Genomic DNA, 16,246 nt, shown 5'->3' with positions numbered 1-16,246 from the left:
TAATAGCAGATAAAAGTGTTGTTTGCAAGCCAGAGCTTCACGCATCGTGATGTGCGCAACCATTGCAGTCAATGTGACCTGCGATGTAGGATCTTCATCACTTCATTTAAAAACGCTGCCAATACTGCCTGCTGCATGCTGGGAATGCCTGGTTTTTCAGGCATTTCCTGGGGCAGGCATTCATTGAGGCATTAGGGCCTAATTTTGCATCCGGGGCGCTAGCGCAGCATTGCACAACAATTGACATCATGATTGCAGTGAAGCTAGAAGGGGCGGTAAGTTTTTGCGCCACCGCAAACCATGAGCCGAAATGTCGGCTGAGCGGTAATGCCTAGAAACACACCTTACAGCCCCTTCGGGGTGCTAACTGAGGCGCAAGCGAGCTGAAAATCCAGCCCCAAGAATCTAAGAAAAGATTACATTTTGGGGGATGGAGCAGCGAAATGGGATAACAGTATGTAGCTCCAATGTGAAACCAATACAATGATACCGATGACCTTTGATGCGGAAATTTCAGTGCAAATGGGAGTTGTAATCTATTTGTACAGGAAATTGTCCAAGAAGTGTCCCATGTATTTGGCTGATGCTCCTAGTTAAAATGCTAGACAAGTTAACTAATTATTTACAAAACATGCTTGTTTCTGAGATCTGGGCTCTTCTACAATGGTAATCCTACAATATACTCAGTTACAGTTCAGATTTACTGGAGAGGACATTAGAGTACCCACCAGGTAAAAGTAACCAGCTGTGTACCGTAAGGTCTGTTACCTGCAAGGCCAGCTGATTTAGACTTGTAACAGCTGTAACATTGGTGCCAAGTGATTATAGTCTAATACAGTTACAGTATAAATCCAGAATTAGGATCCCACCTGATCCCAGAATGAAGTAAAGTTCCATATAGGAGGCAGTGTCGTGCCACTTCATTCCAGAGCCAAGCAGTGTGTAGCTCCAGATTTACACTGCACAAGTTTAGGGTTGGTGTAAAATGGAAAATGACAAAACTTAGTGCAAATGCACCCTTCACTACCATAAATAAAGAATGCACCTGCACTAATTTTATTGCAAAAATAATTTTAAAAGCACTCAATAGCGAAGTCCTCATCCGAATCTATTAAACATTTCAATAACAACTTTTATTTATATAGTGCCTTTAACGTAGTGAAATATCTCAAAGCGTCTCAAAGGAACGTTAAGAGACAAAAAAAATTGACACCGAGTCACATAAGGAGAAATTAGGGCAGGTAACCAAAAGCTTGGTCAAAGAGGTAGGTTTTGAGGAGCATCTTAAAGGAAGAGAGAGAGATAGAGAGGCGGAGAGGTTCAGGCAGACAATTCCAGAGTTTAGGGCCGAGGCAACAGAAGGCACGGCCACAAATGGTTGAGTGATTATAATCAGGGATGCTTAAGAGGGCAGAATTAGAGGAGTGCAGATTATCTCGGGGGGATGTGGGGCTGAAGGAGATTACAGAGATAGGGAGGGGTGAGGCCATGGAGAGATCGGAAAACAAGGATGAGAATTTTGAAATCAAGACATTGCTTAATTTCACTACTGAGATCATTTAAAATCATATTTCTTATATAATCTAAAACTATACAGACCCTAGAATGCAAAGAGGTGTCTAAAAACAATCATTTAATTACTAATTCAGAAATTTGTCATATTTATGAAGTGAAATACTATATTTCATAAAGCTGTAAGACACAACTGTTTCTGATTCATCGTTACTTAATCAGACGTGACAACTATCAGCGTTATCTCTGTGAATCCCAACAACCAAACACAAAATCTATGCACGTGTTCATGTACTTACCTCTCAAAAGTCACTCAATTTCACGCACACCCTTTCACTATGTGGCCTGATGCACACACTTTTTCATTTCTGAGGTGATCCGAGATTAACTAGCTCACATCATTTCATGGCACACTTTTAATTCATTATTAATTCATGAAGTGCTAAACAATTTATGTCTTCTATTCGCACCAGATTCTACAGTTTCATTGCTGCTTATTGTTTGTTATCTCTGTACCTTGAAAGATTTATAAATGCTACACGCTGAAGAATGATGTCTGAGAAACTTTTTTTTCCAGGTGCTCATCTTTTGATTGCAAGCACTGGCCAGAGTTAAGGTAACGGGGCCGAAACTCAGGGTCTCGGTAAGACCCGTTACTGCCTGTTTGCTGCGGCCACACGGCGGAATTCCATGGCCGTCGCTTTGTGGTCAACTGGCCACCCCGACACAAATTCAGGTCGGGGATTTTTCAGCCTGTCCCCACTTCCGCCCCTCTGCTGCCGACCGCCGCAAGTGCGTCATAAAAGCGTGCACCACCACTCACCCTCACCTGCAGAGTACTGCGTCCCAACTTCACTGCAAAAAATGGTTCTCCACACCGCGCGGTGCCCCCCGACAGCTTTCTCTGTCAATGCACCTTCTCCTCAACACGACGGTCTTCAAGGGGAGGGCCCACTGCCGCGGCCGTCATATCTTTATTTTGCTAGCCGACTTCCCAATCGGCAGCTTTCCGGCAGCCCTGAATTTCGGCCCCAATGCCTCTTGCTCAAGGCCCACCTTTTTGAGCTATACTTCAATTCCAAAATTCTCATCCTTGTTTTCAAATCCCTTCATGGTCACGCCCCTCTCTCTGTAATCTCCTTTGGTGTCACAACCTCCCCCACCCCCTGAGATATCAGTGCTCCACAAATTCTGCCGTCTTGAGCATTCCACATTATAAATCGCCCAACCATTGGTGGCCGTGCCTTCTGTTGCCTAGGTCCTAAGCTCTGGAAATCCCTGCCATAGCCTCTTCGGCAGCCCGTGTCCTAACTTGAACCAAGTCCCGCTCACCCATCACCCCTGTGCTCGCCGACCTACATTGGCTCCCGGTTAAGCAAAGACTCAATTCCAAAATTCTCATTCTTGTTTACAAATCCATCCATGGCCTCGCCCCTCCCTATCTCTGTAAAGTCCTTCAGCCCCACAAACCCCCAAGATATCTGCGATCCTCTAATTCTACACTCTTGAGCTTCCCTGATTATAACTGCTCAACCATCGGTGGCCGAGCCTTCGGTTGCCTAGGCCCTAAGCTCTGGAACACCCTGCCTAAACCTCTCCGCCTCTCTACCTCTTTCTTCCTTCAAGATTCTCCTTAAAATCTACCTCTTTCACCAAGCTATTGGTCACCTGCCATAATTTCTTCTTATCTGGCTCGGTGTCAAATTAATTTTTTGTCTTATAACATTCCTGGGAAGTGCCTTGGGACGTTTTATTGCAGTAAAGGGGCTATATATTAATACAAGTTGTTGTTGTTGTAAGCTTCACCACTAATTATAATAGAGCTAAGAATGCTAGGAAAAGATTTATATCTTCAGAGATTGCTATAACAAAGATCTGTTATATTTGTTAGGTTTGGACTGACAAATCAAATATAACATTTTTAGCACAATTATAATTCAGTAAAAGGATACATTATTTTTCAATAGGACGCTCTGATCACATTGTAACATTATTACAATCCTGCCCTACCATTTTTTTTTAATTCATTCATGGAATGCGGGCATCGCTGGCAAGGTCAGCATTTATTGCCTATCCCTAATTGCCCTTGAGAAGGTGGTAGTGAGCCATCATTTCAGAGATTCAACCATATTGCTGTGGGTCTGGAGTCACATATCGGCCAGACCAGGTAAGGACAGCAGATTTCCTTCCCTAAAGGACATCAGTGAACCAGATGGGTTTTATGACAATCTGGTAGCTTTTTAAAAAATTCTAGATTTATTTAATTAACTGAATTTAAATTCCCCAGCTGCCATGATGGGAATGTCACAAGAATCAAAGGCGACAATGACATGGGTTAACAGGGATAAAGGATGTGGCAGTAATGGGAGAGAAAAAAAATCCAATCACAAAATTTGAATGAAAAGTGCAGTGGTTTAAAAAAAAAATCACTTCTTTCATGGTTTATCAATTTTGGGTCAAGATTTTCTCAGCTATTTGTAGCAACATGGTCATTACATTCTTTTTCTCAGTTACCATCTCACTACAAATAATATTTACATTTACAATCCTACTTTTATTACATAACTTGGACACAGCTCAGTTATTGATCAAAGTGAAGGATGTCAGTGTTAACAAATTGAACATTTTTTTCAACGTTAGGTACTCAGTCTCACCAATAGACACTCTCAGGTATGGAATAGCATTCCAAAATGCAAAATAAAGCTCCCTCTACACTGCCGCCCAAAATGTCATGAATTCTAATCTCAGAAGTGTGCATTAATTATTTTTTCCCCACTGTCCAAACTAGCTATCCTTGTAGCCTTTCTGAATGAGACTGCCAAACTGGCCTGAAATCTTTTGTGCTGTCAATCTAATGAGCACTAGACAGCGAGTTGAAATTGGCCCAAACTAATTCCACATACAGCGCTTATCAATGGCAGAGAGGATTCCCATCTCACTAGTCTAGGGTAGATTCAAATTCCTCCCATCGTGCTGAAGCACAGCATGCAAAATTAATGGATTTTCAACCCAAATACAGTACTTACATCCTTCTAAGCTTACATCCTCATTCTGTCCCTTTGAAGTTAATTCGGAATCCTTGACAATGCTCTGCTGGCTGTCCAGATACTGTTCAGAGTTAATATGACTTAATTCCTGTTCGTCAGCTGGTCTCATTGAGATCTGGATGTGAGATCTGGAGTAATAATAGCCATGACCCGCTGGGCAGATTTCATTAAACACAACTGAAATAAAACAAAAATTCTATATAAAATGCTACTAAAGCAGGAACACACGTGTATTGTAGTGTCAGATTGGTGAAAGAATGAATGACTGAAGGACAAGACTGACAGTTAAAAAAATCCATAATGTTACAATTATTAACCTTAGTGTAGTTCTGTCCCCTGTTGTCCAGAGGCCGGTTACATATTATAAGCGCTAGAAATTATAAGCGCTAGAAAATCCAAACGGGGTGGATAAAATTAATATTCTCCACCCAAATTCATGGGGCAGAGAATAGAGGGAAATCGGCCTCTAACTTTTGCAAATTGTTGGGGCGGTTTTTGGGGCAGCTGAGGGGTGGAAATGCGTCGGGAGCAGGCGGTGTCATCAGCGCCGCGCTGAGCACGTCAGCGTGACATGGACCTGCTGCACTGCGCTGACGTGTAGCAATGAGCCCTTCCTTCAGTTAAAGGGGAGGGCCGCTGCGAGCTCTGCAGCCACTTTAGCGGTGCCCACTGGGTCACCAGAGAGGGCTTCAGCCGGGTACCCAAGAGGGGGTGCAGGGCTGCCTGTTGGCGGCCCGGCCAAACCTGTGGCCTCCATTGTCGGGCCGACTTCAAAGTTGGTTGACAATTAAAATTAAATGGTGGCCGCGGCAGTGCGGCGCCCTCCTCTTTAAGGGCGAGTGCGCCGGCCAGCCACTGGCAGCTGACACGGGAAAGCTGTTGGGGGCACCGGCTCCGCTCCTGCGGGGCAATTTCCCTCACGGGACGGGAAGGGGCTGCCGCTGAGCGGTAAGGGGCCGGCGCGTGCCCGACGGGGCATGGTGGAAACCCATTTCCAAAGCCCCGGTCCGGGGGTAATTTCGGACAGGTCAGACCATGCGCCTGCTCGCGGTCGGAAAGGCCTTACCGCCCCATGCGGTAATGAACCTTAAAGAAGGGGGCAACTTCGGCCCTTAAAGCTTTTCCTTTAGTAGCAGTGAGAGTAATGCACCATTTGTTGCAATTATTTTGTCTCAATTTGATTGCTGAGCACATTTGCATGTCTTAGACGGTGCAAAGGCACTATCGTGTGTGTTTACAAAAGAATAATAATACTTTTGAAAATTAACCTCCGATATAATGGGAGAAAGTGTCGATAGTTCTTGGATTGAAGAAAATAAGCGATTCATGCCTTGTCCGCATAATAATACTGCACCTGCAACACTTGCATGTCATCCAGCTTCATGCCATTCGTTGATTTATTTGCTGTAATCCATATTTTCTCTTTTGTATTTTGTAATTTAATTTATCTGTTCATAGGCCCCATATAATTCCACAGGGTTCTTGGCAGCGGTCCCAAAAATGTACATGCCACAGCATCTCTCCCAAAACACTGTGGCCCCAATTCTCCAACCCAATTTATATCCTGGAAAACAACTGCAATTTCACTAAACGTATTTCCACTGAGGAATTATAAACCAGATGTGCAGGGTTTGCCCCGTGTCTCCAAGCAGCCAGTTTTTAAAACAGTGCAGGGGCAAACAGTGAGGATGGACAAGCATTACAAATGCATTACGGCAGCTGCCAGGAAAGCAGGCCCAGCAGGCATGATGCGCTACCGGTCATCACATACCAGTTGCACATTCGTAGAGTGGAACTCGGAGGTTGCTGAAGGCAGTCACATTTTGCGAAGGATCCCATAGAACAACATGGGTGCAGTCAGTGACACCTTGACTTGAGAGAATCTTGCAAATCATGAGCAAATCCATTAGCGGCCCATTTCCCACTGCATCTAGATCTGCTTGTAATCTATTTTCTCAGACAGGATCCTAACACCCATATGCATCACCTGCAAAATTGATAAAGATGGCTAAGAGCAATGGGCCGAGCACTGATACTTAAGGGATTCCACTCGCAACCAGTCTCCATGCAGAACCAGTACCATTAATAATAATCTTCTGCCTCTCAGAATGCATCCAATGTCTTATCCAACCCAAAATCTGCCCACTAATCTCCAGGACTCTAGCTTATTAAGTATTGTATGGCACCTTGTCAAAAGCTTTTTGAAAATCAAGATGTACAATGTCAACTGGGTTACATAAGAACTTTAAGAAATAAGAGCAGGAGTAGGCCAATCGGCCCCCTGAGCCCGTTCCGCCATTCAATAAGATCACGGCTGATCTACCTCGACTCCACTTTCCTGCACTATCCCCATATCCCATGATTCCCGTAATATACAAAAATCTATCGACCTCAGTCTTAAATATACAACGACTGAGCCTCCACAGCCCTCCGGAGTAGAGAATTCCAAAGATTCACCAGCCTCTGAGTGAAGAAATGTCTCCTCATCCCAGTCCTAAATGGCCTACCCCTTATTCTGAGACTGTGACCCCTGGTTTTAGACTCCCCAGCCAGTGAATACATGCTCCCATCATCTACCCTGTCAAGCCCTATAAGAATTTTGTATGTTTCAATGCAATCACCTCTCATTCTTCTAAACTCCAGAGAGTATAGGGCCAGTTACCTATATCCACCAACAGTAACTTACTCAAACATTTCAACCAGGTTGGTGAGATATGACCTGTTTTCCCAGAAGGAACTTTGAATAAGTCTTCTCAGCCAAGGAGGTTATATGATGTATCTCCAATGATCCCTTCCAGCAACTGGCCTATAATTGAACTGAAGCTAATCAGCCTATAATTTCTCAGTTCTGACATATAGACCTTTTTAAATATTGGCACCACATGGGCCTCTCTCCAATCCATGGGAGCAATCCCAAACATCAGAAATCTGTTAAATATATGAACAATTGGCTTGCAGACCACAGACCCCCATTTCTTTGAGAACCTTCAGGTGAAAGCCATCTGGGTCAGCAGCCCGATTTGTTTCAAGAACTCGTAACCAAGGCAGGACTATATCTGCATCCATATCGATATGTTTAAATTTAGCATCAACCCTACGATGCATTATTGGTACCTCAGCATGGTCTTCTCAGTGAAGACTGATGCATAGTAGCCATTTAAATACTCTGCCTTATCCTGGAAGTCCACCTGGATCTGTCCCGAGGAAGCTTTTAATGGCTCTCCGACTTCTAACGTAGCTGAAAAAGACCTTGTTATTTCTAACACGTCTATCCACTTTGTTCTTCTCCAATATCTTTCTAGCTGCTCTGATAGAAGCTTTTGTTATAGAAGCCTTTAGCTGAGATCAATATCGATCCCTGTTCTCCTGAAAATGATTTTCTTCAGGCCTGTAAAAATATTTGCTCTTGAACATGATGTGTTAACCAATTTGTCTTTGTTTTATTTTCATTTACTTCTTAGGACATATTTGGTTTCTTTTCACATTAAGATGGCTTTGAAGGCATTCCATTTTGCATGGTATTGTCTCTGCCTGGTAGGGTTGCCCAATCAACTTGGCTCAAATCATCTACCATCTTTACAAATTTAGCCCTCTTAAAATCTGTTACTAACATTAACGTTTTCAGAAGCTTTGGTTTGGCTGGTTAAGGTGCATGGGAACATCACCACCTCCAAATTCTTCTCCACATCACAACGCACCTGGACTGGGACATGTATCACTGCTCCTTGATCAAAACTCTGGAACTCCCTACCCAATAGTATGGTCGCTGCCTAGTCGGGCTGGCCAATCAACTTGGCTCAAATCATCTACCATCTTTGCCAATTAAGTGGGAGCATCTTCACCACAAAGCACAACTACAAAAAAAAAAGTATTCTGTAGTAAAGTAGAAGTGAGTACAGAATGCTCAGAAAGTGGACTTTAAATCCACTTCCGCTTATCAATCGTTTTTACCTTTTCCATGCTGCCTTCCATTAACAGGGCTGGGCCACAGATGGTATGGGAGGGAAATGCAATGAGGGGCTTGACAACTGTATTTAAAATACCAGGAGCTGGTACTTTCCTGGATACTCACCAACATTATGTTTGATGGAAAATTTCAGCAGGGTTTTCTTTAATAGGCAGGGGTTCACCACTTGGGATCACAGACCCAATTTCCCTCTTCCAGCAACCTTAATCGCCAAACATTTCGAACACAGGAGGAAGATCTATGCCTAATACATCTGCTACTTGATAATGCACTAACTAGGAAATGTGGTTAGGTATAGATAGGCATGAATGCGTTTTCTAACATTGTATGCAAAATGGAAGCTCTATCATGACAGCAGAATGATACTTTATACGTAATTCATTGTTTTATACCAGACGACACCTTAATGTATATATTTAGTAAATCTAAAACAGAAAATCAGGTCAGCAATGATAGAGCATGGAGATCCAGCCATGGGACATAGCACACAATCACCCACAGAAAGAGGAAGTGGGGAAGTTATCATAAAGGCTCCAATTTTAAAGGTGCGGAAAAGTATTGTGTGCGCAATCTTAATAACTGGGCCTCATCACCAATAACTTGCATCATGGTCTCGTCTGAACCCAGCACTATCTGGCTGGCGGGTGGGAGGCCGCAGTAGGGGACCCGCAGGATTGGGAAGTGGTAAAAGGCGGGTGTCAGGGGACCAAAGGCGATCAGTGAAAAGTGGGGGAGGAAGCTGGGGTAAGGGAGGCCCAAGGCTTTCTTGAGAGGCCTGGAGAAGCATTCCTGCTCCTCTTGGCCCACAAGGAAACCTAAAAAGAAATGATAAACTTACTGTGAGGAGGATGCTAAGAGGCTGCAGGGCGACTTGGACAGGTTGGGTGAGTGGGCAAATGCATGGCAGATGCAGTATAATGTAGATAAATGTGAGGTTATCCACTTTGGTGGCAAAAACAGGAAGGCAGAATATCATCTGAATGGTGACAGATTAGGAAAAGGGGAGGTGCAACGAGACCTGGGTGTCATGGTACATCAGTCATTGAACGTTGGCATGCAGGTACAGCAGGCGGTGAAGAAGGCAAATGGCATGTCGGCCTTCATAGCGAGAGGATTTGAGTATAGGAGCAGGGAGGTCTTACTGCAGTTGTACAGAGCCTTGGTGAGGCCACACCTTGAATATTGTGTACAGTTTTGGTCTCCTAAGCTGAGGAAAGACATTCTTGCTATTGAGGGAGTGCAGCGAAGGTTCACCAGACTGATTCTCAGGATGGCAGGACTGACATATGAGGAAAGATTGGATCAACTAGGCTTATATTCACTGGAATTTAGAAGAATGAGAGGGGATCTCAAAGAAACATATAAAATTCTGACAGGATTGGACAGGTTAGATGCAGGAAGAATGTTCCCGATGTTGGGGAAGTCCAGAACCAGGGGTCACAGTCTAAGGACAAGAGGTAAGCTATTTAGGACCGAAATGATGAGAAACTTCTTCACTCAGAGAATTGTGAACCTGTGGAATTCTCTATCACAGAAAGTTGTTGAGGCCAATTTGTTAGATATATTCAAAAGGGAGTTAGATATGGCTCTTACTGTAAAGTCCTGTCCCTGCAGTACAGACTCACACGAGGCACATGCTGAAGTCAAGGTCACTGAGGACATGCACCTTTATTACACAGCTCTCGAATGCCACACTTGCCTGAGACCTGTCCTTATGTACCTGTCGGGGACAGGTATCCAGTGTCTCCTGCAAGTGCACCCCTGGTGGCAAGGTAAGCTTGTGGTTACAGGTCATCCCTAGTTACAGTCATGTATAGCATGGTAAGATACAGTTATGTACAGTAGTGTGAGATACATGACATCACCCTCCCCCAAGGTCTTATTGTCTTTATAGGTTCAGTCTCTCAGTTGGTCTACGCTCTCGCCTGGAGCGTCTTAGTTGTGGTTCAGTTGTTTGCCTTGGTGCCTGTTTTTCTTTCGGTGTGATTGCTGGTATCTCGCCTGGGCTGTCTGTTTCGTTCAGTATGATTGCTGGTATCTCACTTGGGCTGTCTGTTTCATTCAGTATGATTGTTGGTGTATCGCCTGGGCTGTCTGTTGGGATTGCCTTTCCTCAGTCTGGCCACCAGGTGTGGTGTAAGTTCCACGTTGTAGTCTGCTTCTGGTTCAGCAGTGTTGTTGGTAAATCTACTTTTGATTTGGTCTACATGCCTCTGGCAGGTTTGGCCATTGTCCATTTGTACCACCAGTAGCCTGTTTCCTTCCTTGCCTATTACTGTCCCTGCAAGCCATTTGGGACTCCTGCCATAGTTTAGCACAAACACTTTGTCCCCTATCTCATTTCACCTCCCCCTCGAATTTCGGTCATGGTACTCAGTTAGCTTACGGCGCTTTGCCTCAACGGTTTCATGCATGTCTGTGAGGATTAATGAGAGCCTTGTCTTTAAGGTCCGTTTCATCAATAGTTGCGCGGGGGGAACTCCAGTCAATGAATGCGGACAAGATCTGTATGCCAGCAGCAGTCGCGACAGGCGGCCCTGCAGCGTGGGACTTTGGATTTTGAGCATGCCTTGTTTAATGATCTGCACTGCTCGCTCCACCTGGCCGTTGGAGGCCGGCTTGAACGGTGCTGTCTTAACGTGATTTATGCCGTGGTCACTCATAAAATCTTGGAATTCTGCGCTGGTGAAGCGCGGACCATTATCACTGACCAATATGTCAGGAATGCCGTGCGTCGCGAACATGGTTCAAAGGCTCTCCACAGTGGTGGAGGTGGTGCTCGAGTTTAAAATGGTGCATTCGATTCACTTTGAAAATGCATCTACAACTACGAGGATCATTTTGCCCATGAATGGGCCCGCATAGTCTACGTGCACCCGCGACCATGGTTTGATGGGCCAGGGCTAGGGCCTCAGGGGGGCCTCCCTGGGGGCATTAATGAGTTGGGCACAAATGGTGCACTATCGGACGCAGAGCTCCAAGTCCGCGTCAATGCCAGGCCACCAGACGTGAGATCTGGCTATGGCCTTCATGAGAACGATCCCCGGGTGCTCGCGATGGAGCTCCCGGACAAATGCCTCTCTGCCCCATAGAGGCATAACTACTCGGCTGCCCCACATCAGACAGTCTGCTTGTAGTGACAGCTTGTACATGTGCCTATGGAAAGGTTTGATCTCCTCGGGGCAGGCATTGCGAGCCTCTGCCCAGTCATCAGTTAAGACACATCTTTTTACTAAGGATAACGTGGGGTCGCTGGTCGTCCAGGCTCTGATTTGGCGAGCCTTCATGGGCAAACCTGTGGACTCAAAGGCATTGATTGCCATGACTATCTCTCAGTCCTGTTCGTCAGACCCTTCCGTGGTCATCAGGGGTAGCCTGCTAAGCCCGTCGGCACAGTTATCTGTGCCTAGTCTGTGTCTTATGGTGTAATCGTAAGACGCCAGCATGAGTGCACACCGATGAATGCGTGCCGAGGCATTGGCGTTTATTGCCTTGCTCTCGGATAGTAGGGACGTGAGGGGCTTGTGGTTGGTTTCTAACGTGAACTTGGCCCCGAAGAGGTATTGGAGCATCTTTTTGACACTGTACACGCACGTGAGCGCCTCCTTCTCCACCATTCCGTACCTGCGCTCCGCCCGCGAAAGTGACCTGGAGGCAAAAGCTATGGGTTATAATTTACCCGCACTATTGACATGTTGTAAAATGCACCCGACCCCATACGCTGATGCATCACATGTAAGAACTAGCTTTTTACCTGGATCAAAGAAAGCCAAAACACTGTTGGAACACAGAAGGTTGCGTGCCTTATTGAAGGCGCGTTCCTGGGCGTCCCCTCAAAACCAATCGCACCCCTTTCTGAGTTGCACGTGGAGAGGCTCCAGCAGCGTGCTCAAGTTCTGCATTAAGTTCCCAAAGTAATTGAGTAGCCCAAGAAAGGCGCGCAGTTCTGAGACATTCCGGGGCCTGGGTGCCAGGCGAATTGCTTCAGTTTTGGACTTTGTTGGGCGGATTCCATCAGCGGCAATCCTTCTGCCCAAAAATTCAACCTCGGGCGCAAGAAACAGGCACTTGGATTTCTTAATTCTTAGGCCTACCCGATCCAATCGCTTTAGTACTTCCTCCAAATTGCGGAGATGGGAGTTGGTGTCCCTGCCCGTGATAAGTAGGTCGTCTTGAAATACAACCGTCCCCGGGATGGACTTGAGCAGACTCTCCATGTTGCGCTGGAATATAGCAGCTGCCGACCTGATGCCGAATGGACAACGATTGTACATGAAAAGGCCTCGATGTGTGTTGATAGTGGCGAGTAGCTTAGACTCGTTGGTCAATTCTTGCATCATATACGCAGATGTGAGATCTAGTTTTGAGAAAAGTTTTCCTCCAGCCAATGTGGCAAATAAGTCCTCCACTCTGGGCAGCGGGTATTGGTCTTGTAGGGAGACTCTGTTTATGGTAGATTTGTAGTCTCCACAGATTCGTGACTGGGTTGATGGGACTTGCCCAGTCGCTAAATTCCACGGGTGAGATAATGCCTTCCCGCAGAAGCCTGTCCAGTTCATGTTCAATCTTTTCCCTCATCACATAGGGCACAGCTCTAGCCTTGTGATGGACCGGGCGAGCATCCTGTGTGATGTAGATTTTGACTTTAGCCCCTTTGAAGATGCCCACACCTAGCTGAGAGAGATGTTCAAATCGACTTAGAACTGTTGAGCAGGAGTTCCGTTCCTCTGATGACATGGCGTGAACATCATCCCATTTCCAGTTTAGTTTTGCCAGCCAGCTTCTCCCCAGCAGTGCTGGGAGATCTCCGGGGACAATCCACAGGAGAAGTCAGTTCACTGTCCCTTTGTATGTGACTGAGAGCATGGCGCTGCCAAGGACTGGGACGATTTCTTTGGTATAGGTCCTTAGTTTGGTGTCAACCCTTGAGTGTTTTGGTCTGTCTCTTTTGTGCGGCCACAACTGTTCAAATTGTTGAGCGCTCATGAGAGATTGACTCGCTCCCGTATCCAACTCCATGTTGACGGGTATCCCGTTGAGTAGGACCCTCATCATTATTGGAAGCGTCTTGTTGCAAGAGCAGTGGCCATTGATCGTGTTGACCCGCTGTCCCGGTTACTGTCCCCACCGTCTTCTGGTCCGCTTTCCGACCCTTCCGATTCGTATACCAGCCGAGCTGCCGTTTTTCTGCACATGCGGGCCAGATGCTCTGTATAGTCGCAGTTTCTGCAAACAGCATGTTGAAATCGACACCTCCTTGATGAGTGCCTTCCCCACATCTCCAGCACAGACCGCTTCCATTGTTTCCAAAGGATGAGCTGCGTCTGGCTGATCTCTCTTGAGCTCCTCTCAGTTTGCAGTTGATTGCTCGCATTGTGGGTTGATGAGGTGTGAATGGCTGTTCATGTGGCCCTTGATGGCTTCTGACACCACTGCCTGCTGTTGAGGGCCTGCTCTCCTGCCTTTGTCTGTGTGTTGGGGTAGTGGCTTGTTTCACGCTGTGAACCCCTTGTTCCGATGTTTCGTTAGTTGTCGTACCCGCAGTATAGATCAACCTCGTTTCTTCTTCTCCTGCCAAGAATGTCTGTGCAACCAGTGCTGCTGCCTCTAGGGTCAAGTTCTTGGTCTCTATAAGCTTTCGGAATATGCCTGCATGGTCTATTCCTTCAATAAAAAATCTCTCAGTACTTCTCTCCTTAGTTCATCAGAGAACTCAGATAAGCTAGCCAACCTCCGAAGTTCCGCCATGAAGTCGGGTATGCTCTGGCCCACACAGCGTCTGTAGTTGTAGAACCTATGTCTGGCCATGTGTAGGCTGCTCGCTGGCTTCAGGTGGTCTCTCACCAGTGTACTCAACTCTTCAAATGACTTGCTTGCTGGTTTCTCGGGTGCCAGTAGGTCCTTCATTAAGGCGTATGTTTTCGAGCAACAGCTGGTCAAGAGATGGGCTCTTCTCTTACCTTATCTTCTCTGCCTTATCATTGCCTAACCAGTCTTTGGTTATGAAGCTTTGCTGGAGCCTTTCTATAAAGTCCTCCTAATTATCTCCAGCATTGTATTTTTCATCTGAGCCGTTGGTCGCCATTCTGTGGATTCTGTAATCCTGTAACTCATCACCACTGTAAAGTCCTGTCCCTGCAGTACAAACTCACACGAGCCACATGCTGAAGTCAAGGTCACTCAGGACCTGCACCTTTATTACACAGCTCTCGAATGCCACACTTGCCTGAGACCTGTCCTTATATACCTGTCGGGGACAGGTATCCAGTGTCTCTTGCAAGTGCACCCCTGGTGGTAAGGTAAGCTTGTGGTTACAGGTCATCTCTAGTTACAGTCATGTATAGCATGGTAAGATACAGTTATGTACAGTAGTGTGAGATACATGACACTTACGGCTAAAGGGATCAAGGGGTATGGAGAGAAAGCAGGAATGGGGTACTGAAGTTGCATGATCAGCCATGATAATATTGCATGGTGGTGCAGGCTCGAAGGGCCGAATGGCCTACTCCTGCACCTATTTTCTAACTTTCTATGTTTTTCAGGGCATGTGTTGGCCCACAATCCAGCTCCTGATATATTTGCCTGACAGGGAGGCAGCCACTGCTCCCTTGCTCAGAGCTCGGACTAAAATAGCTGTTAAAATTGGGGCCAAAAGAGGAAATCTCACTTTCAAAAACTGAAAAAAAATCAATCATAACTTCCCACCTTTTAGTACTTGGCACCACAATAAATCATTAGTAAACAATGGTAATTCCAAGGTTCACATTGTAGAGATAGGTACAAATGTATACTGCACAGTATGCACTTTTTTTATTTCATTGCTTCACCCTTTGCAAAGTTGATTTTTATTTGGTAAATTATGTCTGTTCTTACATTAAAAACAATCTTATCCAAACCAGGACTCAAGTCCTAAATAAACTTCAGGATAATTTAGAATCATTTTTGATCCATAGATGTTTGGTTCCGGACGTATTTTCAATATGAGGGAGAATACATTACAGTGACATTTCCCAGATGGGTTTTTACTTGATTCCGAGCTACTTTCAAACAATATGGAAATTCATCCAAGGAATAGAAACGTTTTGAGGGAAAGGTTTCACCATTTTGCACTATTTTAATGATCCATTGTTGCTTTGAAAAAAAAACACAACTTGACTACATCGTTTAATACGGCATGAAAGGACATCATTGACGTCATGTGCTTGTGGTGTAACTAATCTTAAATATAGGTAAAGTATAACTACCGGATATTACTTCAATTCTGATCTTCTACAGCTTCCTATAAACAGATATCCATCTCTCTTACATTCAGCTATTTATGCAAAACAGTGGCACAGTGTGTCTAAAAGATGATTACCTGAGCCATGAAGTGGACACTTTTCACAGTTTTTGCCCCATCCTTTGCCCACACGGCTGCAACAGCAGATCTGTTTTGCAATTTGCTGAGAGAGAGGCAGAGAGCAGTTTCCTCTTGATAATGACCTGAAACAGAGTCCCTTTTCTGCAGAAACGGCCTTGTCCGCTGTAAAGGAGAGCAAATTACAAATTTGAATCATTGGTAGGTACTTCAGAAAGTACATCATCTCCAATCTACGATTAACTTATTATACCCCAATAATTCACTGATTCACTGTTGATTAGAAAGCTTGAAAGCTACAATATGCCAAATTACTTTTGTATTTTTTTTAAATCTAAGATGAAATAATCTTATAGGCAGGAC

At 45.2% G+C, this 16,246-nt stretch overlaps 1 protein-coding gene across 2 annotated transcripts in view; it reads right to left on the bottom strand.

Annotated features, from left to right (window-relative positions):
- The window catches only part of LOC139263461 (latent-transforming growth factor beta-binding protein 2-like), an 857,891-nt gene that overhangs the window by 320,294 nt on the left and 521,351 nt on the right, over positions 1-16,246 (bottom strand). The window contains exons 12-13 of one of the 2 annotated variants that reach the window (XM_070879584.1): positions 15,884-16,048; positions 4,539-4,736 (exon numbers count right to left, since the gene is read on the bottom strand). In XM_070879584.1, the coding sequence (XP_070735685.1) occupies positions 4,539-4,736; positions 15,884-16,048 (363 nt within the window). The remainder of the gene's footprint in view (positions 1-4,538; positions 4,737-15,883; positions 16,049-16,246) is intronic. The other variant, XM_070879586.1, reaches the window with a different exon arrangement.

This window comes from Pristiophorus japonicus, chromosome 4 (genome assembly GCF_044704955.1).
Source record: "Pristiophorus japonicus isolate sPriJap1 chromosome 4, sPriJap1.hap1, whole genome shotgun sequence".
Lineage (NCBI taxonomy): Eukaryota > Metazoa > Chordata > Chondrichthyes > Pristiophoridae > Pristiophorus > Pristiophorus japonicus.
Note: the sequence above shows the minus strand (reverse complement) of the source record. Positions and strands in the feature narration are given on the sequence as shown.